Raw genomic sequence first — 27722 nt, 5'->3', positions numbered from 1 at the left:
TCATGGGTTCAAGCCCCACATCAGGCTTCTGTGCTGACGGTGCACAGCCTGCTTGGGATTCTGTCTCTTCTTCTCTCTGCCCCTCCCCCACTTGTGCGTGCTCCTCTCTCTCTCTCTCTCTTTCTCTCTCTCTCTCTCTCATTAAAAAAATAAATTTTAAAAAACAGTACCAAAACAAAGATGGGTGATTATAATAACATCAGACAGAGTAGATGTCAAAGCAAGGATAATTAAAAAGGATAAAGAAACACATTAAATAATGATAAAAGAGACAATTCAACAGGAAGACATAAGAATCCTAAATGTATGAGCACTGACAACAGAACTTCAAAATACATGTTAAACCTGATAAATAAAACAAAGGGAGAAATAAACAAATCCACTATTATAGTTGAAGACTTCACATTCCTCTCTCAATAACTAGCAGGACAAGTAAACAGAAAATTAGCAAAGATGTAGAAAAATTGAATACTATCAACCATCTGTATCTAACTGTCATTTATACAACACTCTAGCCAAAGAAGGCAGATACATATTCTTTTCAAGTACACATGGGACCTCATCAATATAGAAACTATCCTTTCTCATTAAACAAACTTAACAAATTTCCAAGAATTAAAATTATAAAAAGCATGTGAAACCACACAAAGCAAACCACATGGAGTCATATTATCTGACTGTGCTTCAAGAATTCTAATATGCCCCCATACCAATATTCCTGCCCACTCTGAGGTATTATCCTATATAATCTGTGACTGTCAATATGATGGCATATCTCTCCTGTGACTAGGTTAGGTATGTGCACAGCTGACTCTAAGAAAGGGACATTACCTAGGTGGACCTAACCTAAATTCATGAGGCCTTTATATCTGGGCCTAGAGGTCAGAGACAGAGGAAGTCAGAGACTCAAAGTGTGAGAGGGACTTTGATGGAGGGAGATTCTCCCTTGATAGCTCTGAGATGAACAGGACCACAAAGCAAAGTATGCACATAGATTTTAGGAACCGAGAATAGATATTAGCTGATAGCCAGCAAGGAAAAGAGAATGCCCTCAGTTCCCAAACCACAAAGAACTGAATTCCGCCACAACCACACGAGCTTGGAAGAGCATGAGAACAGAGCTCCACATGAGGACACATTTCAGTAGACATATTCGTTTCAACCTGGTGAAATCCTGACAACTCAGGCATACAGTTTCTGGATTTCTTACCTACAGAACGGTGTGATAGTAAATCGCTATTGTCTTAAGTCACTGAGTGTATGGTGATTTGTTAAATAGAAATATAAAGCTGATGTGTTGGCCATAATAAAAGTAAAGCAAGGATCAATAGCAGACAGATGACATGAAAATCTCCCAATTCTTGGGGAAAAAACATGTAATTTCCCCATGGGTAATTCATGGGTCATGGGCAATTAGAAAATGTTTTCTAAAACATGTCAGACCAAAATTGAAGTATATAATGTATCAAAATATGTGGAGTGCAGCTAAAGCAGTGCTTAGAAGATGTACAACCTCAAATGCTTATGTTAGAAAATAAGAAATGTCTCAAATTAACGACCTAAGCTTCCAACCTAAGACACTAGAAGATAAGAGCAAAATAAACACCCCCTCCCAAAGAAAACCAGAAGAGATAAGAGTAAAAATCAATGAAATTGAACAGGGAAAAACAATGAAACCATGGTGAAAATCAATGAAACCAACAGCTGGTTCTTGAAAATGACTGATTGATAAACCTCTTGTAAGACTGACAAAATAAGACAGAAGACACAATGACCAATATCAAAAATGAGGGACAGAATACCACTACATGTGCCTGAGACACTAAAGGGAAAATAAAGGACAACTACAAACAAGTCTTTACACATAAATTCTACCACTAAGGTGAAAATTGGCCCATCCTTCAGAAACAAAAACTCAAAACTAATCAAGAAAAAGAAATTAAGTAGTTTTGTATCTAGTAAAGAAATTGTAGCTATTTGTATCTATTAAAGAAATCTATTAAAGATTTTGAAACTAAAAATCTTCTGAAAAATTAATCTCCAGACCCAGATGGTTTCCTTGGTCATTATACCAAAAAACAAACAAACAAAAAAAAAAAAACAAAACACCATTTCCACACAATTTCTTCCAGAAAACAGAAGAGGGGAGAATATTTCCCAGTATGTTTTATGAGGCCAGCATTATCTTAAGGCAGATTGTGTATACAACGCTATAGACCAATATCTCTCATGAATATAGACAGAAATATTCTCAATAAAGTATTAGAAATCCAAAACCAGAAGTATATAAATAGAATACACCATTGCTGGGGTGCCTGGGTGGCTCAGTCAGCTGAACATCCAACTCTTGATTTTGGCTCAGGTCATGATCCCATGGTTTGTGAGATTGAGCCCAGTGTCGGGTTCAGCGCTAACAGCCGTGGAGCCTGCTCAGGATTCTATCTCTTCCTCTTTTTCTGCTCCCCCACAGCCCCCCCCCCACCATCTCAAAAATAAATAAATAAACTTAAAAAAATACACCATCACCAACTGGGGTTTCTCCCAAGAATGCAAAGCTGGTTCAATATTAGAAAATCAGTCAATGCAATCCACGATATTAACCATCTAAAGAAGGAAAACCATGTTATTAACTGATACAGAAAAGTCATTTGGAAATATTCAACATTAATTCACCATAAAAATTCAGCACACCAGGACTAACAAGGAACTTCTTCATCTTGATAAAGGGCATCTACAGAAAACCTATCTAAAATCATACATAACAATGAAGGGAAAAGTTTTCTCTCTAAAATTTGCAACAAGGTAAGAATGTCCTATTCCACATCTCTCCTATTCCTATTCCTATTCCACATCAGACTGGAAGTCCTAATATGCACAATAAGTCAGAAAAAGAAAGAAATGTCATAGGGATTTAAGGGAATAAATAAAACTACCCTTATTTGTAAATGACATGATTGTCTATATAGAAAACCCCAAAGAATTTACAAAAAACTCAGAAAACAAAAAACAAAAAAATCCTCTTACAGTTGATAAAAATGGGTTTAGCAAGATCACAGATTGCAATATCAACACACAAAAATCTAATGTGCTTCCTTATGCTAGCAATGAACAATCAGAAATCAAATTTACTTACACAAATAGAGAAGTGCCTGGGTGGCTCATTTGGTTAAGTGTCCAACTTCCGCTTAGGTCATGATCTTGTAGTTCATGAGTTCAAGCCCCACATCAGGCTCTGTATAGTACAGAGCCTGCTTGGGATTCTCTCTCTCTCTCTCTCTCTCTCTCTCTCTCTCTCTCTCAAAATAAATAAATAAATTTAAATAAATAAAGGGGATTAAGAATACACTTATCTTGATGAGCACTAAGTAATATATAGAATTGTTGAATCATTACATTGTACACCTGAAACTAATATAACACTACGTTAATTATAGTTCCATCAAAATAGTAAATAAAAATAAATAACAGCTAGCAAAAAATGATAATCATAATACCATTTTCAATAGCCCCACAAAGCAAGTAGTTAGGCATAAATCTAAACTATTATGTGCATCAGCCATGTGTTTAAACTGCAGCTGCTGAAAAAAATAAAGAAAAAAAACTAAATAAATGGAGAGGCTCCCAATTACAGTGAAATGGAGGCTCAATGTCTCTCCTAAAATTGATCTGAAATTCTAATGCAATTCCTATTAAAGGACCAGCAAGATTTGTAGATCTATACAAGCAGAGTCAAAATAATTCTGTGAAAGAAGAATGAAGTTGGAATACTCATTCAATTTTTAGAATCACTATAAAGCTACATTATAAGAGAACATGGTATTTGCAAAGGAACAGACACACTGATCAACAGAACAGAATAAAAAGTCCAGAAAGAGACCCATATATACATATATATGGACTTCGTTTGAAAATAAATTGGATGGATATATATATCTTTCTGGATATATACAGATATATATATCCAATTTATTTTCAAACGAAGGCCAGTGCAACTTACCAGAGAACAAACAGGTTTTTTGGTGTTTTTTTTAATGGTGCTAATTACAACCAATTTACTTTCAAACGAAGGCCAGTGCAACTTATCAGAGAACGAACAGGTTTTTTTTTATGGTGTTAATTAATTGAAAAACTAAATGAAAATCATCATCATCATCATCTCATCTAAAACCTCACCTCTTATAAAATAATGAACTCAATATGGATCATTGATCTAAATATAAAATGTAAGCCTATCACACACTTAGAAGAAAACATAGGAGAAAATCTTCCTGACACTGTATTAAGAAGAGATTCTTAGACATGACACCAAAAGGACGTCCATGAAATAAAATTAAAAAATAATTTGGGCTTAATATAAATTAAAAACTTTGCTCTGCAAATGACATTGTTGGAAAACAAAAAAGATAATCTCCAGACCCAGAGAAAACATTTGCGAATCACATACCTGAGAAAGGACTTCTATCCAAAATATATAAATCACCTTCAAAACTAAACTGTAATAAAAAGCAACTCCCAGAATTGACCAATCACCTAAGAGAGTAGGAAGAGCTTGCACTCCTTCAGACCAATCAGTAGCCACATGAGTGTTGGATTCCCCACCCTATCACAGACAACCTCCAATCAGCCTATAGTAATAGAAAGGCAAGAGAGGAGGCGGGTCCAGCATGGTCTCCACGGTAACCCATGGCGGGTTGGAGTGAGGGAGAGCCCCCTTGTACCCAGATCCAGATGCCCTGATGGGAGGTGTTTGAAGGGGCAGGGAGGGAATTTACGGGGGATAGGGTGGGAGAAAGCATGGGTAGCGGCAGAATGAGGGAGCAAGAAGGGTTTCAGGAGGCAGAGGGGGTGTTATAAGAAGAGAACTATTTAGAGGGAACACTGGTTTAGGAGAACAGGGAGGCTGCTATGAGTGGAGGAAGGAGAGGTTCAGAGGGTCAGGACGCTGGTTTCAGAGGTGGAGAGAAGGTGGTAGAGGGAGAAAGGGCAGGCCTTTATAAGAGGACAAAAAGAGGCTATGAGACTATGACAGGGAGAGGACTTAGAGTTTAGAGTTGGTCAAAGAAGGTCTTAAGAGGAGCCAACAGAGAGGTAATGGGTGGGGGGAAGGGGAAGAGAGCAGTTTATGGGCGAACAGTAAGGCTCATAACAGGACCACGACAGGTTCATGGGGACAAAGTGAGGGATATTACAAGTGGGATAAGGAGAGAGCTATTGGAGACATTCACAGTTTTATAGGGTAAGAGTTTTATGAGGGAACAAGGGAGGTTTCACAGATGGAAAGTGAGAGTGTTCAAGTGTTGAGTAGGGGTCTTCTTATTAGGGTGATTCATAGGGGCAAAAAGAAGGCTTCTTTGGGAGGACCATGAGGGTGTTATAGGAACAGAGTTTGTTAACGACTCAGTTGAGGTTTCACGAAGGACAAGTGAGAGTCATCAGAGTCAGTAAGGGGTTTTGTGGGGGTGGTGTTAGGGGCCAAGTGAGACATGCTGTAGGGACCTGAAGGCAGTTATAGAAGACAGGGAAAGGTTACAGGAGACAGGGAATGGGCAGGGATGATAGAGCATAGGGGTGGAGGGATGCTGGGAGATCCAGCTAGAAGGAGGTATTGGAATAAGAACAGATTAGAGGGCACATGGTAGGAGTTAGAAGGGGTTGGTAAGAGTTTTTAAGGAGATCAAAGAAGAATCTATACAGCCAAATGTCTTGAAAAGGAGTCAGAGGGGACAGCACAGTACAGAAGCCATACTGAGCCATAACCCACTCCCTCCCCACAGGAGTTTGAAATTTTGCAGGACAAGCCCCCCAGAGACCACATGTGCCTGTCCATTTGTGACTTACTCCTGTGTTTTCCCATAGGCATTGTAGCCTTGATCTTCTCTTTCCAGGTGGGAATCTGCATCAGGCTAATCCTCTCCTCCTTTCCTTTTCATCCTGGCCTTGACCCTGACTCAAATTCTTTCTTTTGTCCCTCCTGTGGGCTCACATCCCCACCTGGGTCCTTACAGTCCCATAGCTCACCCATTACAATAACCCACTGAAGCCAACTATTCCTGTCCTGCCTCTCCCCTCTAATCAGATAAGGCACAGCAACAAGTGGAATAACCGAGCCTTGGCAGCTGAGACGTCCCAGCAAGTCTACTACATGGCAGTCTTGGGGATTGTCTTGGGAAGCATCATCACACTCGCCATCTTGATTTTCCTCATGGTGGACTTATTTTCTCGTTAACCTCCTTTTCAGCAAACCACTAGAAATATATAACAGTGTTACATACCTTGGCTGTAAGTATCCATTTGGGCCAAATGGGACACCTGTTCCAAAATGTCTGGTTGCCAACTGTTGACAGCCTGAGCCAGCACCTTGAGGTAGTTGATGGGGCAAGAAAGGGGCAGATTGGGCAGCCCACTGGACCTTCAGGACCAACCCTGGGATCTTGCCAAGGGATGGGGGCCATGGAGGCAGGGTATGCCACTGTTTCCCCAGGGAAGTCTCCCCTCCTGCTCACATCATGCATTCATGTCATAAATCTGTTCATGCCAAGGACCTTAGCTCTGCAACCTGACTCTGGAGATACAGCAGTGACCACTTCAGATCCAACCACACCCCTCTCAGAACTTATAAATCAGGTAAAGATAGACATATCATCAGAGAGTGATAGTTCAGTGCAGTCTAATCTCTAGTAGGGTGAACCTAGAGAGGACGGTTGTAAGAGGCCTGACCTAATCTTGGGTACTTGTGGTCTACCAGAAAGCCAGGAAGTCAAGCAGCTGTCAGTGAACTGATAAGAATTCAGGTCAAGTTACAATTGTAGAGAGCTTCTGTTACAGTTATGATGGCCTCGTGTCCCCCCTCACCACCAAAGCTTGTCATTTATTCATAATTCAACAAATAATTTCTTAGCACCTATGACTTATCAGGCACTGTACTAGGAGCTGGAGATTCAACAGAGCAAGATAAGTCTCCTTTCTGAAGGAGCTTACATTCTACTGGGAAGAACCATAAACAAATAGACCTCTAAGTAAATAAGATAATTACAGGGAGTGGTAAATGATAAGGAGAGAAATCAAATAGGGCAATAAGCTAAAGCAGTGCCACTAGTGGTTCACTTCTGTTGATGGTCTGCAACAAGATTAAGTGCAGAAATTTCCAATAAGCAGTTCAAAACTCACAGAAATTTGACATGGCCGTGACATCCAACAATAGAATCAACAGACTTGTCTTATTGGACAGGACATAGACCAAAAGAATCTATCTGTACATGACATTTTGGAGATATCAAAAAATGAGTCCTACTCTGCAACCACAAATAGTTTGAGGTACACTAAGCTAGAATGAGGTCTAGGAGTATATTGTTTAGAGTTATGCCAGTGGCTGTAACAAATAAACCCCACCATTTCAGTAGCTCACAAAATAGCTTACTTCACACTTAAAGAACCTCCCAAAGTGGGCATTTCTGGTTGCCCACATATTAAGTTAGGGATCCAGGCTCCTTCCACTTGGTAATTCCACCATCATAAGTGCTTAGAGTCTTCTGAACCTAGGCAGATGAGAGACTAGAGAACCCCCACTTGCTTCTTAAAATCCTTAGCCCAAAAGCGAATCCTTATACACTCTTGGATAGAAATGTAAATTGGTATAGCCACTATAAAATATAATATGGAGGCTCCTCAAAATATTAAAAATAGAAGTACCACATGATCCAGCAATCTCACTTCCTTGGGAATATATCTAAAGGATAAAAATCAGTCTCAGAGATATCTGTACTCCCGTAATTACTGCAGCCTTATTCACAACATCCAAGATATGGAAATAGTCCTTCAATGGACAGAGGAATAAAGAGGATATACCAATACATATACAAAGAAATATTATTAAACCATGAGAAATATGAAATCTTACCATTTGCAACAATACGGATAGACCTTGAGGGCGTTATGCTAGTAAAATAAGAAAGAGAAAGACAAAATGTATGGTATCACTTATGTATGAAATCTAAAAAAGCCAAACTGACAGAAACAGAAAGTAGAATGATGGTTGCCAGGTGGAGGCTGGGGGAAATGGGGACAGGCTGTTAAAAAGATACATCACTCGGTTATAAAATGAGTAAGATCTTAGGATCTAATGTATAATATGGTGGCCATGGTGAACAATACTGTATTGTATACTTAAAATGTGCTAAGAGAGTAGATCTTAAGCATTCTCACCAAAAAAAAAAAAAAAATAGGTGCGAGGTAATGGATGTATTGATTGTGGTAATAATTTCACAGTGTATACATCAAATAACTATGTTGTATACCTTAAATATGTTACATTTTTGTCAATTATACCTCAATAACAAATAAAGCTTTGGTGCTAGGTGACATACACCTCTTGCTCTCAGCCCATTGGACATAGCTAATCTCATGGCCTCACCTGGTTGCAGGGGTCTCTGGAAAATGTAGTCTTAGACTACACAGCCAATAGACACCTAGCTGGCTTTGCCACAGAAAGTCTTTCTAAGATGTTCTTTGAGCTGAGACATGGAAGCCCAAGTGTAAGAGCTGCTCCAAGAACTGTGAGAACAGGGTTCCCAGAGTAGGAATGGCAGTCAGAAAGCCTTAATGCTGGAATGAGCTTGGAGATTCAAAGAACAAAAAGGAGGCCATTGTGGCAGTAATGTCACACATCTACTCTCCAAAGCAGGTGGGGTTCTCTCTTCCCTGTAAGAACCCTTGTAGGTGCTTATGAAGGTCCCTAAGATGACCCCCAATCCCAGCTCTCCTGAAGAGGAAATCCAACACTTGTACTTTACCCTCAGTCTGACAAGAGATCTGCTCACAGGAATCTTTGCAGACATACGGCTGCCTATCTTTAGGACCTCCAACCCCCTCCATGCCTGGCTCTGCCCTGGGTGATGCTGGGGATACAGCAGTAACCAACACAGACCCCATCCCTGCCCTCAGGACATCTGCAGTCCAGTGGAGAAGACAGGCCAACCACCAGATGGGGCTGTGAATTGTTCTTTCATTTATTCTTTCATTCAGTGAAGTTCTATTGTTCATTTATTACAGTGCCATTCTGGTGGTGTGTGAAAGATGATAAACTTAAGTAAGAAAATATTAAGAGTACTGGGGAATAAAAATAAAGCATGGTAAGGGTGATTGGAAGTATTAGAGGTAGGGGAGGGGCTATAGTTTGAAATAGAGAGGTAGGTAATGCCCCAATTAGGATCTGACTTTTACCAAAGACTTGCAGGACTTAGGAGAGGGAACCAGACATGTATCTGGGGCGAGAGTCTCAGGCAGATGGAACTACTAGTGCAAGGGCCTAGAGGGAGGGGCACATCTGATATTTCTGAGATACAGTAAGGAGGCCAGTATAGCTGAAGTGAAGTAACGTAGGGAATGGTTAGAGACGCAATCAGGGAGGTAACATAGGCAAGATCAAAGAGAACTTACTTTACGCTGAGTGACATGAACAGACATTGGAAAGATAAGTGACCTGTGCCAACTCAGGTGTTAATAGTCTCTCTCTAACTCTGGGGGGGAGGAGACTTTGGTGCACAGGTGACGGCAGGGAGACTCATGTGATATTCCAGACGGGAGGTGGTAGAATATTAGGCCAGAATGGGGAAGAAGAAAGGGGAAAGACTTGATGAATTTTAAAGGCAAATAGGAATTGCTGATGCATGATATGGGTGTAAGAGAAAGAAGGAATTTTGGCCTCGGGAACCGGAATCACAGAGCTGCCCTTGTCTGATCTGGGGAAGTGGGAGAGAAACAAGTCTGGGGAGCTACACTGTAATGGTCATTCTAAGGTTTGGGAGCCAATGTTCTGGCTGCAGGCTCGTTCAGCAGTGGGCATGTGACCCTGCCTGAGCAAATGAAAATGGGATAAATGGTTTCTGGAGCTTATGGTAGAGAGAAGCAGCCCACCTCTTCCATGTTACCTTCTAAGACCACATCTTTCTCCTCCACCTCGGCTGGTGCAGGGTAAGCTGTTCTGCAGCCAGGTGGAAGAGGCTAAAGCTACAAGGATGAAGGAGGAGCCAAAAAAGAAGCAAGCGCGAGGAAGAGGAGCCAGAAACTGGGTCCCCAATAACATCATGATAGTCGCTGAGCTGTCAACTATTTGCAGGCACTGTTCAAGGAGTTCATGCATGTTGTCTCATTTAAACCCTACAACACTAAAAACAGATATTATTACTGTCCCAAATTCATAAATGAGAAACTGAGGCTGCAGAGATTGAGAGACTTGCCCTAGATCATTTAGCCTGTGAGTGGTGGAATGAGGATTCAAACCCAATGAGTCAGACTGCAGAACTTTTGCTTATAATTGCCTTTCAGTGTTTGAGCTGCTGGATTACACCTCACCTGAACCAGGACAAGGAAGTACCTCTTTTAAATCACATGAACCAAGATATTTCTTATTTGGGAGGAAAAACACTACACTGAGTTGGGTTTGGGGACATTCGTAACCAGAAAGAGGCTTAGCTGTGAGAGTCCAGAGGAGGTAACACAACCAATCTGGGGTCGGGGGTAGGGGGAGTCAGAGAAGGCTTGCATGGAAGGGCACATCTGAGATAAGACTTAAAAGACTGAGGAGGAGGTAGCCATTGAAGATAATGAAGGGTGATGGAGGTAGGGAGCACAGCAGGAATAAAATCCCAGAGATGGGAAGGAGGCAGCCTTGACAGGTAATGCCCCAGTGAGAACACTATCTTCCTCTCTGGAAAGGTCTTAACCTAAGGATAAGTGTCCCCCACTCAGCCCAATCATCTCTCCCACCAGCCCTCTGCTAAGACTCAACTCTGTCATCACCTGCCCCAGTTACCGGCCCTGGCCTGTCTCCTCCTCTGATCCACCATCTACAGAACACCCAGAATGTTCCTCCCACTTTTTTTTTTAACTTTTAATTTCATAATTTATTTAAATAAGTGTTTCAAATCTACAAACTGTGAAGAACAAGTCTAGCCCCCATGTGACATCCACATTTGGCAGATGTAAACATTTTCCTATACTTGCACCAGATCTCCTTTTTGAAAATTAAATGTTGTATGTACAAATTAAATGCCTCCCCCTTCTCCTCTGTTCTCTTCTTCCCTCCCTCCATCCCTGAAAGAAACCACCAAACTCATGTTGCCGTAAGCAAATTCTATGTGTATTTTGTACTTTTACTCAATGGATGTGGACACACTTGATGGTGTAGAGTTGTTGCGTTTGGGCGTGTAGTAGTCCTTAGTGACTTCTGCCAAATCTTTCCAGCTCTTCATCTTCCAAGACTCACCTTCTGGGTCTCTCACCTGGTCCAGTTGATGTTTCAGTTGACATGGTCATAAAAGGTCAATTGTTAGTAGGAAATTAGAGACAGGCTAGTCTAAAATGTGCCAGATGTTGATCACAAATTTTAAAACACTATGTCCAAGAGGCAAATGATAAGAATCCATCTCTGGGTATTAATGCTACTAAAGAAGGTTTTATCCCCCAAAAGTAGTGTCCTATAGATGACACTTCTTAAGCTTTAATATGCATACAAATCACTGATAGATTTGATCAAAATGCATGTTTAGGGGGCACCTGGGTGGCTCGGTTGGTTAAGCGTCCAACTTTGGCTCAGGTCATGATCTCACAGTTCATGGATTCGAGCCTTGCATCGGGCTCTCGGCTGTCAGCAAAGAGCCTGCTTTGGATCCTCTGTACCCTTCTCTCTCTGCCCCTCCCCAGCTCATGTGTGCTCTCTCGCTCTCTCTCTCAAAAATAAATAAACATTAAAAAAATTTTTTATTAAAAAAATTTAATGCATGTTTTGATTCAGTAAGTCCAGGAGTGGAAGGGCAAGGGATTCTGTATTTCTAACAAGCCCCTGGAGAATGCTGGTCTTTGAATACCTTGTAATACAGCAGCAATTTACAGACACTAATGTGAAAGCTTGAAGCTTGTCAAACAGGGACCAGGAGCAGAATACAGGTGATGATAATTATTTTGTCAAGTATATTGAACAGGCCGAACACAGTAGGGGTACAGAGGGGACTTATATTTCTTCTGTAAGATGCCAATCTCACCTTTTTGTATCAGCCTTTTGGAGGGTGGAGACGAAAACATCCTCTTCTTATGTAAGAGAGGAAGAGGAAAGCCACTGCAACTTCCTCCATGAACGACAGCTTGAGGTAACAGTAATTCCACAGGCATCCAGAGTCTCTGCTTAGAGTGTATCAGGGTTCCATCAGAGAAGCTGACCCACTGGGGGGATGGATAGATGGACTGATAGATAGATAGGCAGATGAACTGGGATTTAACCTTATGCAATTGGAGTTATGAAGCAGTCCCTAACATTGTGGCCTTAGGGTCTGATGCTGGCACTCGAAGTGCACAGGGCAGGCAGTTAGGAAAGGAAGACAGACATAAAGTGGGGAGAAACTCGACAAGGGGGCCTCTGCCCTTGGTGGTGTGAACGTCCACAGGAACAGCTGCCATCCTTCATTACGGAGATAAACCCACACCTGGCGCAGGAGCTGAGAAGCTGGGAGGAAGATCCAGGAAAAGGTGAAGCAATTGCTGGCCCGGCTGCTGCCCTGTGCAAACGTGATGACCCAGCAGAGCCAGCCAGTGACAACCTGTGTGATCTGCAAAACGGCAGCTGCTTCACTTCTGCCCACCAAATCTTGCCTAAGACTCTCTATGGGTCCATCCTAATTGAAATCATACAGAGAAGGTAATTCCAAGATACAGTTCGTTCAGCCTGGTCAAGCTGACACATTACAAAGCCACAGCACAGAGACTGGAGGAGAGTGGTGAGAAGCTCATCAGTGACTGCCAGGGAGATGGTCACATAAGCAGCTTGAGTGGATGTTTCTAATAATTTCCGGGTAGCATTTCTTTAGAGTTGGAGGGGAAACTGTAGTAGTTATCTCTTATTTGGTTTTAGCCTTTCTTCCAAAACATACAGAATCCTTTTATGCCATAGCTTCAGTCAAGGTGTATCTGATTAGTTATCATTAGGTCATGGTTATAGATGTTTCATTACATAATATTCCAACTTTCAGCCAATTCTCTTTTTTAATAGATTTTATTTTTCACGAGCAGTTTTATGCTTACAGAAAGTTACACAAAAAGAAAGGAAAGTTCCCATATACTTCCTGTCCCTCCACACATATTTTCCCTTATTATTATTACCATCTTGCAGGAGTATGGTACCTTTGTTACAACTGATGACCAAGAGTAAACATTATTAACTAGAATCTATGCTCCACACTAAGACTCACTCTGTATTGTACGGTTCTGTGGCTTTTTATAAATGCATAATGTGATGTACCCACCATTTCAGTATCACACAAAATAGTTTCACGCTCCTAAAAATGCCAAGCCTCGGGGCGCCTGGGTGGCTCAGTTGGGTAGGCATCCAACTCTTGATTTTGGCTCAGGTCATGACCTCACAGTGGTGTGCACTGATGGCATGGGGCCTGCTTGGGATTCTTGGCTCTCCCTCTCTCTCTCTGCCCTACCCCGCTTGTGTTCTCTTTCTCTCTCACACACAATAAATAAATAAACTTAAAAAAAAAAAATGCCGAGCCTCACCTTTCCATCCCTATCCCCCACCTCATGATCTCCTGGCAACCATTGATCTAGTTTTGCCTTTTCTAGAATGCTATATATTTGTAGTCATACAGACGATCTTTTCAGATCGTCTTCCAAAGTGGCTGTATCATTCTGCATTCCACCAGCAATGAATGAGATTCCTGTTGTTCCACATCCTCGAAAGCATTTGGTACCACTTTTTAAAACGGATTTTAGACATTCTCATAGGTGGGTAGAGTTATCTCATTGTTTTAATTTGCAATTCCTTAATGACATGGTATTAGCAACTTTTCGTGCTTCTTTGCCACCTGTACATCTCCTCCGGTGAGATATCTGTTCATAGCTTTTGTCTATTTTTAAGTAGATTATTTGTTTTCTTATGGTTGAGTTTTAAGAGTTCTTTGTATATTTTGGATACAAGTCCATCTTCAGGTATGTGTTTTGCAAATATTTCCTGCCAGTCTGTGATTTATCTTTTCATTCTCCTAACAACCGGTACTTTCTTTTTTTAATTTTTTAAATTTCATTTACTTATTTTTTAATTTACATCCCAGTTAGTCAGCATAGAGTGCAATAACGATTTCAGGAGTAGATTCCAGTGATTCTTCCCCTTCATATAATACCCAGTGCTCATCCCAACAAGAGTCCTCCCTAATGCCCCTTGCCCATTTAGCCCATCCCCCCACCCTCAGTTTGTTCTCTGTATTTAAGAGTCTCATATATGGTCTCCCTCCTTATTTTATATTATTTTTGCTTCCCTTCCTTATGGTCATCTGTTTTGTATCTTAAAATTCCACATGAGTGAAGTCACATGATATTTGTTTTTCTCTGACTAATTTTGCTTAGCATAATACCCTCTGGTTCCATCCACGTTGTTGCAAATGGCAAGATTTCATTCTTTTTGATTGTTGAGTAATACTCGATTGTATATATATATACCACATTTTCTTTATCCGTGCATCTGTCGATGGACATTTGGACAGTACTTTTTAAAGCCCCTGGAAAGGCTCATAGACCAATGGCAGACATGCTAATTGATTTTGTTTTTTAATAGCAAAACACCCTACAAAAGGCAGAAGGGTGGCAATGTTTGAGAGAAATGGCACCTTTTGAGAATTAAGCATTGTGGAGTAGTAGCTGCTAATCTTTCTTCCAGGAAACCCACCTGGATTACATCAGCCCCTGGCACCCCCTTCTGCTTCTCAGCCCTTATGAAGCACTTAGAAGCTGGCCTCAGCTTCTCCCCGAAATGTGCTATCTCAGTGGTGATGCCATGTCCCCTTGTCCCTGGGCCAGTGACTCAGCCAGTCCTTGGATGTCCCCTTAACTCCTCACACCCCATTGTTATCAGCATCTCCCCCAAAGCTGTCCCTTCTCTCACATCAGCATTTCAAGGTCTGCTCCATCTAATCCCCAGCCCAGAGCTGGGACCTCACCCTGGATACCCCGCCCTCTACAGCCAATCAGTCTCATGACCCACTCAGTGTCCTCCTCTCTTCTCCGCATCCCTACTTCACCCACCATTGCCCTCGACCCCCACACCTCATCCTGCCCCACCCTCGTCCCTCAGTCCCCAGCTTTATTCTCACCCCACCACCTCTCCCCTCATTTGTTTATTGAATAACTACTTAGAGACTTAGGCTTTATACTGGACACCGAGGACAGAGTAGTGAGCTGGGCATGCATGCCCGGTAAAAGGTCCCTGAATGTTGCCATTCCTCGGGGGCCTGTCTGAGGCTGAGTGGGCTCTCCAGAACCCCAGCCCCAGTATCCTGTGCTTTCAGGGGCGGGCGACAGACCTCGCACACTCCCTGTGTCCCCAACTGACCCAGTCCTGCAGCTTATACTCTACCATCCCTACCTGGTGGTGGTGAGGCGTCTAACTCCCCCCCTGAACTGTGAGCTCCACATGGGACTGGACCAGTCTCCTCCACCGCGATGTCCCCAGGGCAGGGTCGGCAGCGTCGGCTCACGAATGTTATGGAATGGTAAAGACGAACGAATACCTGGAAGAATGCATGCCAGGGAAATATTAGGGTCCTGCTATCGGCCCCCTATCCCTCAGACCGGAAACACTCTGTTTCTGAAATCAAAAAGCATAAGTTTGGCATCTCCGCACCTCCTCCAAGGATGAAAGTCCCATTTGGTCAAGAAAATCGAGGGAGGCATTTGGGACCTTTTGCCTCTTGGGGACACTTGGTAGTGAGCGGGAGGAGGCCGGAAGCGAAGAGGCCTCACCGTTTCTCCACACCCCTTTCGTCTTCACTCGAAGGGACCCATCCAGGAGGAGCCAGACACGCAGGACTGCTCCGCGACGCTGAAGAGCCGCGAGGCCCCAGTCTGCTTGGCAACCGATGGCGTCACTGACGGCGCGCCCGTGACGCCAGAGGCGGGCGCCACACTTGAAGAGGGTGCGGGAAGCGGCCGCCGCGGCGCGCTGACATGGAGTTAGTGCAGGAAGCGCGGGAACTGGGCTGCTGGGCGGCGGAAGAGATGGGGGCGCCCGCGGCAGCCCGGGCCCCGGAGTCAACACTGCGCAGGTGAGGGACGCTCTGACAGTGAGGACTCCATACCTTAGAGGTAGTCTCCGCGGGTGAGAACCCCACCCCTCGCTGAAGACCCTCCTTCGTCTTCCCCACTTCTGCCCCAATGAGAATAACCCCCGAGGGCGTCCCCCTTACCCACCCACACACCCAGTAATATATCTGGGAAGAGGATCCCGGATTGAGTGAAGACACCCCCCCCACTCCCACCCCCCACCCCGTGAGACCACCCAGAGTGAGGGCGAGGCACCACTGAGGATCCTCTGAGAGTTAGTAAAGCCCCCAAACTATGTAGAAGTGAGATCTTTGGAGCAAGACTGTCCCTACAGCACCTACCACCCCTACCGTCCCAAGCCAGTGAGGAGACTCCAGGTCAGCAAAGACCACCCCACTGGAGACCGAATCTAGAAGGGTGATGATCCATATCTGGTAATGAGAGAGCAGCTCCTGGCAGTATACTCTCCACTCCCACCTCTGGAAGTGACCAGCGATAGCCCTCTCCCAGAGAAAGGAATCTCCGCACCCCCCCCCCCCCCCCAGGGAATGAGAATATCCACACCCAGTGAAAAGCCCACAACTCAGTGACCAAGAATTCCCCAGGAAGGAATATCTCACCCCAAAGACTGTGGACACATCCCCATTCGCCCCAGAAGCGACAATTCCCTAGTAAAGACTTTCCCCACCACTGCCACCCTGGGAATAAGGATCCCCCAACCTTTGTGATGCCCCAGGCATACACTTACACACTGTCTCCACAGACTGTGTCTGGGCCAGGGGGCCGACATCTGGGCCTATGTCTTGCGGCATGTGCATAGCCAGAGGTGAGCCTGGCTGCATGAGGGAGGCTGTGACAAGGGAGGGGACACAGGCAAACCTCACAGTAACACTTCTTCCTTCTACCTCTCCACTGTAGGAATGTCAAGAAGATCCGAGGAAACTTACTTTGGTAACTGGTTCTAAAAGCTATTCCTTCCTATTTTCCCTACTCCCATCCAACTGTATTTTCACCCGTAGCCTCACACCTCCTGTCTCCCCCTGGAAGTCCCGTCACCCGCTAACTCTGGCCCCATTTCCTCAGGTATGGCCACCAGGACAGTCCAGAGGTGAGAAGCATGTATTATAAGATTTTCTTCCATCCAAAAAGAGGATTTGTAGATTTCTGCTCTAGGCCCAGCTTCGTGTTGTGTAATGTTGGGGACGCTGGGTTGATCTGCCAGCTCTGATCTCGACACTCAGGGCTTACAGTCCAGGGGAGACAGGCATGAGCTGGATGTTGAGGGGACGTGGATATGAGGCATCAAAGCTGATGAGGGGAGATGGGAGAAGGGACTGGTTTAGGAGATATACTGAGGCCAATGGAGGACCTATTGTGTGCAAGAGGCCCAGGTGACATCTGGGGGAGGATTCCAGAAGACCTTGGGACTCCTAGATTTGGCTCTTCGTGGGGAGATGAGAACTAGGGCACAGCTGTAGTATCATCAGTGCAGAGACAGGAAACAGGTTAAGAGGATAGGTGAGGCAATCCCAGGAGGAAGGAGGAAGACAGATGGTACCCTAGTGTTCTTCTGGGCCTAGAGAATCAGACACAGAAACTGCGTAGGAAAAACCCCTGCCACCTACCTGTGCAGGTGAGGAGACTGGTGTTCCACAAAGGGCAGCCAGGCCAAGCCCCAGCCAGGCCATGCACCTGACTCTGTACCTGATCCCACCAGGCCCGTCGGAAGTTGGAGCTGGAAGCCACTGTTGCTCGCCTGCGGGCAGAGATCCAGGAGTTAGACCAGAGCCTGGAGCTGATGGAGCAAGAGACCGAGGCTCAGGGTGACCTATGGGGCTGGGAAGATGAGCAGCCTGGAGCTGATGAAGCGAGAGACCGAGGCTCAGGGTGACCTAGGGGGCTGAGAAGATGAGCAGCAGTGCTGATGGCCACCCCATTTCTCTTACAGACATGGCCATGGAGCAGGCCCTGCAGAGCATTCAAGACACCCAGCGTCGTGCTCTCCTCCTCCGGGCCCAAGCTGGGGCCATGCGAAGACAGCAGCGTGGGCTTCAAGATCCCATGCAGCAGCTACAGAATCAATTGAAGCGTCTGCAGGACATAGAGAGGTAGGCCTCAGGTTCCCAGGGACCAGCGTTCACCAGGCCAGGTGCACAGACATTTTCCTTAGAGACCCTGACCCCTTCTTGGGTTCCACAATTCTGAGCTCCACTCCTTAGGATTTAAAGTCTGTGAGGCCAAGAAATTTTGTCACCTTAGCCACTTACATTTCCAGTGCCTAGAATGGTGCCAGCTGTATACCTAGGGAATGTTCTGGGGAAAGAACAGTAAATAAGGGATAAGTCCCTGCCCTCATGGATCTTATACTCTGATGCAGAAGAGAGAGATGGTAAATTAGGAAGCAAACTCTATAATTGCAGGGAGACATAAATGCTATGATAAAAAGGGTAGTGTGGAGAACGGGAGAGGGAGATGCTGCTCTAGGTAGGATGGTCAGAAAAGACCTTTCTGAGAAGGTGACATTTGTGTTGGGGGAGGAATCTCCATGGAGAGGGGCACCAAGAGCAGAGGTGCTGAGCTTGGCATGTGGGAAGAACAGCCAGGAGGCCAGTTCAGCTTAAGTTACACAGGCAAAAGGGAGAGCATGAGATGAGGTCAGAGACAGGGACAGAGTGCTATGGAAGCATCGGAATTTTACTCTGAGGCTGGGTTCATGCCCTAGCTTGTCCACTTCTCTATGAACTTGGGCAAATGATTTAACTTCTCTGTGCCTCAGTTTGTAAGCACTGTAGAATGGGGATAATGTTAAACCTACTGTATAGGGTAAGTATGATAATTAATGAGTCAAATCACGCAGAATGCTTAAAAGAGTTTCTGATACCCACTGTTGCTATTCTGAATGTGGTGGGAAAACACACTGTTTTCAAGGGTTTGGGGCAGAAAGGTGACATGACGTGTCAGGTTTTAGCAGGATCGTTAACTACTAGATAGAAACAGACCACAGGAGCCAAGAGCAGAGGCCAGTGAGGAAGCTAATACAGCCAGGAGATGACAGTGGTCTAATTTTAGAGGTGGCCCCTGAGATCCAGGCTCACTGATCCCTGTAACTAGCCTTGCAGCAGGAGGAGACACAGATATCTGTTCTCCTAGCTCTCTTCTCCCAGGGACCCCCACCCCAACTGTATTTTTCTCTCCAGGAAGGCCACAGTAGATATAACCTTTCGACCCTTATCATCAGCATCCCTGGGACTGGAGCCTGTGGTCCTGGTAAGAGTCCTGGGCCATGGGGAAAGAGGTGGAGAGTCTGGGGTCAGGTGGGTGGGTGGGTCAGTCTGGGTTCCTCTCATGCCCCATCCTCTTTTTCCCAGGGTGATGTCCGAACAGCCTGTACCCTCCGGACCCAATTTTTGCAGAACCTCCTAGCTCCTCAGGCCAAGGGAGGCAGCATCCTGTGAGTGTCATCCAGGCCCCACAGACCCTGCCAAGAACCTGGGCTTTGAGGGGGGAGTCACTTATCTGTTAATTCCTCAGCCACTGAGCCTCTGGACTATGTCAGCTGCAGATCTTGCCCTGACGGCTCCCAGGTTGGGACAAGGAAGAGACAAATCCATCACAGATAGTGACAACCGGGTGGTTAGGGATGTTGGAGGCGGGGAAGCCTGAGAAACTCCAGGTACCCAAAGGAGACACTACTCAGCTAAGGAGTCAGGGAGGACAGATTCTCTGGTGAGGAGGCTTAGTGAGGGTAAAAGGTTAAGAGAGTATTCTAGACAAATAGCACATGTGAAAGGCCCTAAGTCTAGCTAGTTGGTATAAGCAGGGAACTCAAGTCTAGGAGGCATGGACTCCTGATGGACTTGGTTTCCTCATCCTTAAAATAGGGACAATAGCCCCCACCTTAGGGGTAGTGGTAATCAGTAGAGGGAGTGTTGACATGATCTTCTAATATTCTCTGTCCCCTTCCCTAACCTTGCAGAACCCCTCGAGATGACCACTTTGGAGCTTCCTACCAGCAGTGGCTTAGCTCAGTGGAGGTGAGGGGGGCTTTCAGGAAAGGCCACACCTTCTGCCCCATGAGCGAACCTCAGGGTGCCAGAACCTAACTCTTGATCCCTGCCTCATCACCATGGGTCCTAGCTCACAGCCCTACACCCATCCAGCCCTACTTTACCCTTCCCCCCACTAGACACTGCTGACAAACCATCCTCCGGGCCACATCCTGGCCTCCTTGGAGCACCTGGCTGAGGAGCGGGAGGCAGAGATTCGGTCCCTGTGCAGTCCAGATGGGCTCCAAGATACGGAGATAACCAGGTGTGAAGTGGAGTGCTCCTGAGGGTGGGGCAGGGCCAGGGGATGGCTAAGCCAGAAGACTCAGGGCCAGGCACAGTCTTGTGGCACATCCCCACCTGCTGATGGGGATGGAGCTGAAGCCCAATGATCAGTCTGGCAGGTGGGCTGACATTGGCCATCCCTGAGAACTCAGGAAGGGGAGAGGGCTCCTCCCTCAGCAGTTTGATCCCACCTCCAGGTCCCAGGCACCAGACCAGCCAGACTCCAGCCGGGCCCTGCCGTCCATGGTGCATCTCATCCAGGTGACCCCCAGGCATCCTTCCCAGGATTCCATCTCCTTCCCATCCCAAGCCCCAGTTAATCCCCTCACCCCCAGGGATCATACCCACCCTGACTTTATACCCCTGCCCCAGGAGGGCTGGCGGGACGTGGGTATGCTGATTGCACAGCGGGGCCCCCTGCTGAAGGAGCATCAAATCCTGACCCAGCGCCTCCAAGGCCTGATGGAGGAGGTGAAGAAATGTGCCCTGGAATCCAGCGAGAGGTGAGGGGGCTCTCTCAGCAGAGACTCTAGGCCATCTCTCTCCCAGAAGTCTCAGAATACTGGACTTTTTCTGCCCCTGTGGCTCCCAGCTCTGCCTCCCTGCTCTTCTGGTTTGTGTCCGTGCTTGTGGCTCCTTGTGCATCCTCATAGATCTGATTTCCCTCTTCCACTATGAGTCTTAGTCACCTTCCTCTCCCTTGCCCTCTTCTGCTTGCGCCCCAGGCAGGCATTGGTGCTGGGACTCCGAGGCTGTGGCCTGTGGGCAGAGCTCAAGGCCCTGCGTGCTCAGAGCCAGGAGCTGGAGGAGGTGGCTGGGCGCCGGCAGCTTCTGCTACAGGAGCTACAGGCCAAACAGCAACGGATCCTGCACTGGCGCCGGCTGGTGGTGAGAGGCGGGCCTCAGGGGAAGTGGGGGTGCTGCATGGAGGGCCAGAGAGAGGCTGGGAGCCTTAGGATCCAGAACTGGGCCTCTGGTGGTGGGGAGGGGCCCAGGATGAGTCTTCCAAGAGGAAACAGGACCTGTACAAAGGGGCAGGCAGGGCCAGAAGCTGGGAGGTAGGAAGTAAAAGCAGCCCATCTCAGTGGCCTCATGGTTACCCAGGAGGAGACACAGGAACAGATCCGCCTGCTCATCAAAGGCAACTCAGCCAGCAAGACGCGCCTGTGCCGGAGCCCTGCAGAGGTGAGACGGGAGTTGAGGCAAAGTCTGGGTAGGGCTAGGGCTCCTACAGGTGGGGCTGGGTGGCTCCAGGCTGCCCTTCCCATCCCTTTCCTTCCCCACAGGTACTGGCTCTGCTTCAGCGAAAAGTGGTCCCCACATCTGAAGCGGTGGCACCACAGTCCCAGAAACTGCTTCATTGTCTGGAGGAGGAAGCCCGGCATCTTCCCCACCTTCTGTTGGACACCTTGCTTCGGCACAGCCCTGGAGGGTAAGACTGGAGCCACCCCTTATATCCCCTCCCACCGATGACTATCACTCCCTGATTCTACTCCAAAAAAATAATCCCAGGCCCCCAGTGTTCCCAACCTGCCAGACCTCGCCCACAAGTCCTCAGTCCTAACTCCGGAATCCTAGTGCCCAGACCCACCTCCAAGTTCCTGGGCCTCCTGAGCCCACCTCTCAGCCCCCGGAACCTCTGGAACCCAAGCCTCCTCCCAGTGCCCCACCCAACCTGGACTTTCCCTCCAGGTTACAGCCCCTGCCCACGGTCCTGCCATCCATCTACCAGCTGCATCCCACATCCCCAAGGAGCTCCAGCCTCATAGTGCTGAGCCACAGATTGGGGCTGCCTGCAGGGAAGGTGAGTTTCTGTCCCCTAGGACCTGTCTTCCCACTCCTACCCCCTCCCAAAATGACTGTCCTTCCCCCTCCCTCCAGGCTCCAGAACTGCTCCTCCCAAAGGCTGCCTCTCTTCGTCAGGAACTTCTGTTTCTCCAGGACCAGCAGAGTCTCCGGTCCTGGGATCTGCTCCACATGAAGACCAGCCTGCCCCCAGGACCATCCACCCAGGGTAAGGCCTTGCCTTCACAAGTGGCATTCCTGCCCATTCCCAGGGCCATCAGCCTCCAGAAGAAATCACAAACACTCAGTGCTGACACAGTGCCTACTGTGTGCTGAGTCAGCTTTAAGCATGTTCACGGCTTTCATCTGCACAGCAGCCCCATGGGGTTAGCACTGCCATTTGCCCCATTTACAGAGGCAAGAACTAAGACAGGAGGCCTTGGTGGCTGCTTAGGTAGCAGAGCTAGGATTTAAATCCAGGCAGTCTGACATGTGTCTGTACTCCTAACCAGGTGACACTGCCTGTCAAATTGCAAAGTTCTCATGTATCACCATCCAATAGGATACTTGAGTAGTTAAAAGCTAGGCTGTGGAGTTAAACTCTTCTTAGCCCTACCTATTCCCTGCTGTGTGATCTCTTTGTGCCTCAGTTTCCTCCTCAGTGGAGTAAGCATAATCATAGCACCTTACAGAGTTGCTGCAAAGACTCAGTCCGGTTACCCAAACAGGGCACTGAACAATGCACAGCATACAGTAAGCGCTATGCGTCTCTGGTGTGGTTGCGATCTTTTTGTCTGCACATGTGGAGTCTCTTTCAGTCCTTACCATAAGGGTAGAGATTATTAAGACCAATTTACAGATGAAAATACTGAAACTCGGAAAAGTTGTTCATCACTAGATTCCCTCAGCTAGCACTTGCTGGGTTGCTACTGGCCCCCCGAGCTCAATGGGGAGAGGACGCCCGAGCTGTCCAGCCCCAGGGTCCCAGCGGTAGAAGCAAAGAGCGCAGAATCAAAGGATAAATAGGTGGAAGAGGTGTATTGATGAGAAATGAACCGAGGTGCCATCAGCAAAGCAGGAAGAGGCCATTTTCGGGCCTTTGAGTTTCAGGCTCCCTGCCTCCCCCTCCAGTGACAGGGAGCTGTGTCGGGAGCAGCCTAAGACTGGCACAGTATCATCGCACCTCATGGGCATCTTGGGCTTTAGCATGTCTGTAACAGAGCATAGTTCCCCCTGTTCTGAAAAGCAGTTTTGTTTTTCTTCTGCCTGGTTTCCTTCCCTCAAAAAGTGACCTCACCCTCCTTACTGAGGTCAGCAATCCAGGAGTCATCCTAATTCCTCCCAGGTCCCTAAGCCGCCCCCCCACCTTCAACCTGTCAACAAGCCTTGTAGGTTCTGCTTCAGAGTGCCCCAGTCTGCAGCCTGCCCTGCTAGCCTGTGGCTCAGTTACACCTGACTGCAGAAGTGGCTGAAGAAAGGGCACATGTCATGCCTGAGGTCAGAAGGCAAGGATGGAATGGAGTCAGGATTCAGGCCCAAGGGCTCTGACCACAATGCTGATCTGTACTTGCTCTGAGATGGGCCTGTTTGGGCCTATGGAGAGGGACTAGACCCAGTCATAGTCTCCAGGGCAACACTGTTGGAGTGAACCTACAGCAGTCTGAGGAGGAAGCCTTGGGGTGGGGAACGCTGGGAAGGGCTTCCAGGGGGAAAGTGGTGTCTCGAATGGGCCCAGAGGGATAGGTGAGGGCTGATAGTAGCAGAGGTCACATAGTGCAAACCCTCAAGTACTGGCCTGAGGAGCTCAGACTCTCTCTTGGGGGTACTGGGGGGCCTTGGAGGGTTCCATGCAGGAGAGGGAAAGGATCAGGTTTATGCCTTAGGAAGATCATTCTGGCTGCCATGTACCAGAGGCATGGACCAGAATTGGAGGCTGAGGCCTGGAGCATAGGAGGGAGGCTGGGGGGTGAGTAGGGAAGGGGGGAAGGGGGAGGAAGCTGAAGGATGGGCCGAGAAGATTGATGGTCTGTCCTAGAGGGAGGAAGGTATCCGGGATGAAGCTTGGGGGATGGGGGGCTTGCCCTTGAGATGAGGAAGTGGGAGGAAGGAGAGGTGTGGGAGAGGTGAGGTCAACACTAGGTGACTGGAGACTTGGTGACCCATTGGCTGTGAGACCCCAGGAGCCAGAGGACTCAGCACTGCCTCCTGGGTTTCTCACCTGCAGAGCTGCTACAGATCCGGGCAGCTCGGGAAAAGGAGCAGAAAGAGAATCTGGGACAGGCTCTGAAGCAGCTGGAGAACCTGCTGAAACAAGCGCTGGAGCGAATCCCCGAGCTACAGGGGGTTGTTGGGGACTGGTGAGACGGGGGCACGATGGTGGGGGCAGGGTCCTGAGCTGGGTGGACCGGGCAGGACCTGGGGGTGCAGGCAGGGGAGGAGGTGTTGGGGGGGTGGGGTGTGGAGGCCACTGAGTGTCTAGAGTCCCGGGCCTTCCCTGTGACACTGTCCCCTTTCCCCAGGTGGGAGCAGCCAGGCCAAGCCGCCCTGTCCGGGGAGCTCTGCCAGGGCCTGTCCCTGCCCCAGTGGCGGCTGCGCTGGGTCCAGGCCCAAGGCATCCTGCAACAACTGTGCAGATGAAAAGGGGGCCCCAACAGAACTCAAGAGCTTCGTTCGTTCACCCCATCATAAGACCTTTGGAAGGGAGCATCGCCCAGATATATCAACCCACCGTCTCTACCCACACTTGCTGTCCCCCTCACAGGCTGTTCTATTCCTCTCGATTGCCTTGCACCTGTCCTTTCATCCCATCAAAGCCAAGGCAGTGGGCTATCTGGACCCCACCCTAAGTCCCCCTGAAACTCCCCTCATCACTTTCACCCTTAGCAAAACGTCATTGAGCACCTGCCCTAAACACTGAGGATCCAGCACTGAACGAAATGGACAGAAGTCCCAGACTTCAGGAAGCTGTTATTCTAGGACAGGGAAATGGACCCCTGGCAAGTTAAGTGGGCAAAATATCTAGTATGTTGGGAGGTAACTGCTCTGGAGAAAAATAAAGCAAGCTGTAAAGAGGTGCAACTTTACATAGAAGGCCACACGCACTCTGTAAAGGTAATGAGAGGGAAGCATGTGGGTGTCTGAGGAGGGCTTGTGGGGGTCAGGGGTGGGAGGGAGGTTGCAGCTTAGCAACAGTCCTGAGCTCGAACATGCCAGTGTGAGGGTCAAGGAGACGGGGCAGGGGCGGGGGGCGGGGGGTTGTCTTCTAGTTTTTATGTAGTTTCCTTTTTTTACATCTAAATCTCTGAAGTCATTTGGCATTTATCCAAATGGATCCAATTTTGTCATATTTTACATGTATCCCAATAGCACTTCTTAAAATTCTCAGAGCAGTTGTTGCCTCTGAAGGAGAGGTGGGTAGCAGGGATCAACCAAGGAGGAGACAAGGGAACTTTGTAGAGTTGGAAGTGGATTATATGTTGAAGGTAATAAGGGTAGGTGTCAGAACCCATCTAGCTATACTTTTTAGATCTGTGCATTTCACTGTAAATTATTCTTCAATTTATAGAGTACAACTACCCACCTATATAAAGTAAAACTTCGGGTGATCTGAGATGCCACCTCTTCATAAGCTAAGTTTCCATGATTAATCAGGCTATATTTGGACTCTCTCCAAGCCTATTGTCTGTCTGACTCTCATATGCCATCCCCACAGTGTTTTGATTATAAAGATTTTGAAATATGTTTTAGTATCTGAAATGGCTGGTTGCTGTCTTGCTCTAATTTTTCAAGGTTTCCCTCTTGCTAATTTTTTTTCCAAAATGAAATAACTTTATACCCAACTTACCTGGTTCCAGAAAAAATACACAGATGGGGGTTTTATCGGGGTTGCAGGGAGTTTACAAATGAGGGAGATTTGACATCTTTGTGTCTTTAACATGTTGGCTTTACCATGTGCCACCTTAGTGTTCCCCTCCTCTCTTCGTCTTGGCTCTTAGCCAAGACTGAACACGGGGGGCCCTTGCCCCCCCTCCCTGCTTAATCTTTCTCTGGAGTACGTCTTCTAATATACTTTATGTTCTACTTTATTTATCCTTTATTGTCTTCCAAACAGAATATGAGTTCCACGAAGGTGAAGTTCTCTATAAACTAGAAGTTGGGCAAACTTGCCTAAATATAATTCAAAATCCAGACGCAGTAAGGGGAATTACTGATGAAAACATAAAAACAAGAAAAAGAAGGAAAGGGTAGAAGGAAGGAAGGAAGGTAGAAAAAGGCAGAGGGAGGGAAATTTATAGACTAAAAGACAAGATTTTAAAGATTATTTTGAGAGAGCGTGCAAATGAGAGCAGGAGGGAAAGAATCCCAAGCAGGCTATGTAATGTCAGTGTGGAGCCCAATGTGGGGCTCAAACTCACGAGTCTTGAAATCATGGCCTAAGCCAAAGTCACGAGTCCAACGCTTAACTGACTGAGCCACCCAGACACCCCAAGACTTAAGATTTTAAAATTGGAACAATTTGAGCAACAAAATAAAGTAATACTGAATTATAACCCAAAGTATAAAATAGGAGTCCATACTGATAAAAAAGATGTAATAAAAGGAGAATAGACAAATCTGTGCAGAAGAATTACAAATAATTTACGTAAACATTCCATTCTCAAGGAGGTGGAATTTAACTCTCCACCCCTTAAGTGTAGGCTGGGCATAGTGACTTCCTTCCAAAGAGCATGGAAAGGGAGTAAAAAGAAAAGTATAGTGGAGAAACCTGACAAATGGTACCCCAGCTGGGAGATCAAAGTTAACACCAACAGTCATGTTGATAAAATGTACCTTTGATATGACATGATGAGAACTTCACTTTACTTCTGCAGCCTTTCCCCTCACCCCCACAAAATGCATAACCCCAGCCTAATGATGAGGAAAATAACAGATCCCAAACGAGGAACATTCTACAAAATACCTGACCAGTACTCCTCAAAACTAACAAATTCATGAAAAACAAGTGTGAACAATTGTCACCGGCAAGAGAAGCCTAAGAAAATATGACAACTACATGCAATGTATCCTGGATGCAATGAACGAACAGAAGAGCTTAAACACTAAGAAAATCAAAGTATGGACTCTAGTTAATGATAATGTTAAAAAAGAAAAAGCGTCCTATTCTCTTATCACATCCATTGTAAAGAAGCAAACAAAAGCCAGTATTTTAACAAATCATTCATTAGTGCTGATTTAATCTTGGAACTTCAAGAAACCAAGACAGCCAACAAAAGTTTTGACAGAAAAAAAAAGACCGACCAACCAATCAAACCCAATGTGCATACCTTATTTGTAGCCTGATTTTATACAAATTTTTTGAGGCAGAGAAAATTGAACAGTCTGGGTGTAAGATGACACCAAAAAAGTTAATTTTTTCCCTGTGTGTGTGCGTGTGTGTGTGTGCGTGTGTGTGTGCGCGCGCGCACCGAAATCCGAGAACGAAATCAGAAATTAATTTTCTTGGGCGTGAAAATAGGC

General features: G+C 46.4%; 3 protein-coding genes across 13 annotated transcripts in view; 2 read left to right on the top strand and 1 right to left on the bottom strand.

Annotated features, from left to right (window-relative positions):
- ATP4A (ATPase H+/K+ transporting subunit alpha) overlaps positions 1–27722 on the bottom strand; it is a 96473-nt gene that overhangs the window by 67987 nt on the left and 764 nt on the right. For 2 of the 5 annotated variants that reach the window (XM_045046838.1, XM_045046839.1), the window contains exons 1-2: positions 15671–15879; positions 15413–15557 (exon numbers count right to left, since the gene is read on the bottom strand). The gene's annotated coding sequence lies outside the window, so the exon portion shown is untranslated. Of the gene's footprint in view, positions 1–15412; positions 15558–15670; positions 15915–17714; positions 17846–27722 lie in introns of those variants that run through there. The other 3 variants (XM_045046841.1, XM_045046840.1, XM_045046842.1) reach the window with 3 other exon arrangements.
- Positions 4631–11047, top strand: LOC109494621 (synapse differentiation-inducing gene protein 1-like). 2 transcript variants are annotated; one of them, XR_006590682.1, is made up of 4 exons: positions 4631–4743; positions 5775–5885; positions 6077–6624; positions 9969–11047. XR_006590682.1 is itself a non-coding variant. In XM_045046844.1 (3 exons), exons 1-3 carry the CDS (start codon positions 4665–4667, stop codon positions 6224–6226), a joined length of 273 nt encoding a protein of 90 aa, XP_044902779.1. In that variant the 5' UTR covers positions 4643–4664; the 3' UTR covers positions 6227–6271. The 2 variants fall into 2 exon arrangements, 1 of the variants encoding a protein (XP_044902779.1); XM_045046844.1 differs by lacking the exon at positions 9969–11047 and having other exon boundaries at positions 4643–4676; positions 6077–6271.
- Positions 15928–25946, top strand: HAUS5 (HAUS augmin like complex subunit 5). Of its 6 annotated transcripts, none has more exons than XM_003997978.6 (19): positions 15928–16091; positions 16853–16915; positions 17008–17040; positions 17173–17197; positions 17807–17912; positions 18038–18197; positions 19287–19356; positions 19458–19540; positions 20066–20123; positions 20276–20400; positions 20618–20681; positions 20793–20923; positions 21146–21308; positions 21525–21605; positions 21707–21852; positions 22113–22224; positions 22302–22434; positions 24430–24562; positions 24725–25946. In XM_003997978.6, exons 1-19 carry the CDS (start codon positions 15994–15996, stop codon positions 24840–24842), a joined length of 1902 nt encoding a protein of 633 aa, XP_003998027.2. In that variant the 5' UTR covers positions 15928–15993; the 3' UTR covers positions 24843–25946. The 6 variants fall into 6 exon arrangements, with proteins under 6 accessions (XP_003998027.2, XP_019674290.2, XP_019674293.2 ...); XM_019818734.2 differs by having other exon boundaries at positions 16013–16144; XM_019818733.3 differs by lacking the exon at positions 17173–17197 and having other exon boundaries at positions 16055–16144.

Source organism: Felis catus, chromosome E2 (genome assembly GCF_018350175.1).
Source record: "Felis catus isolate Fca126 chromosome E2, F.catus_Fca126_mat1.0, whole genome shotgun sequence".
NCBI lineage: Eukaryota > Metazoa > Chordata > Mammalia > Carnivora > Felidae > Felis > Felis catus.
This window is presented reverse-complemented; position numbering and strand designations above follow the sequence as displayed.

Coding starts and splice junctions, on each gene's coding strand:
- HAUS5 (XM_003997978.6), top strand. CDS start 15,994: ATGGAGTTAGTGCAGGAAGCGCGGGAACTGGGCTGCTGGGCGGCGGAA. Junction 17,198..17,806: donor GCCACCAGGACAGTCCAGAG/GTGAGAAGCATG, acceptor TGATCCCACCAG/GCCCGTCGGAAGTTGGAGCT. Junction 21,853..22,112: donor CTTCGGCACAGCCCTGGAGG/GTAAGACTGGAG, acceptor CTTTCCCTCCAG/GTTACAGCCCCTGCCCACGG.
- LOC109494621 (XM_045046844.1), top strand. Junction 5,886..6,076: donor CCTTGATCTTCTCTTTCCAG/GTGGGAATCTGC, acceptor CCCTCTAATCAG/ATAAGGCACAGCAACAAGTG.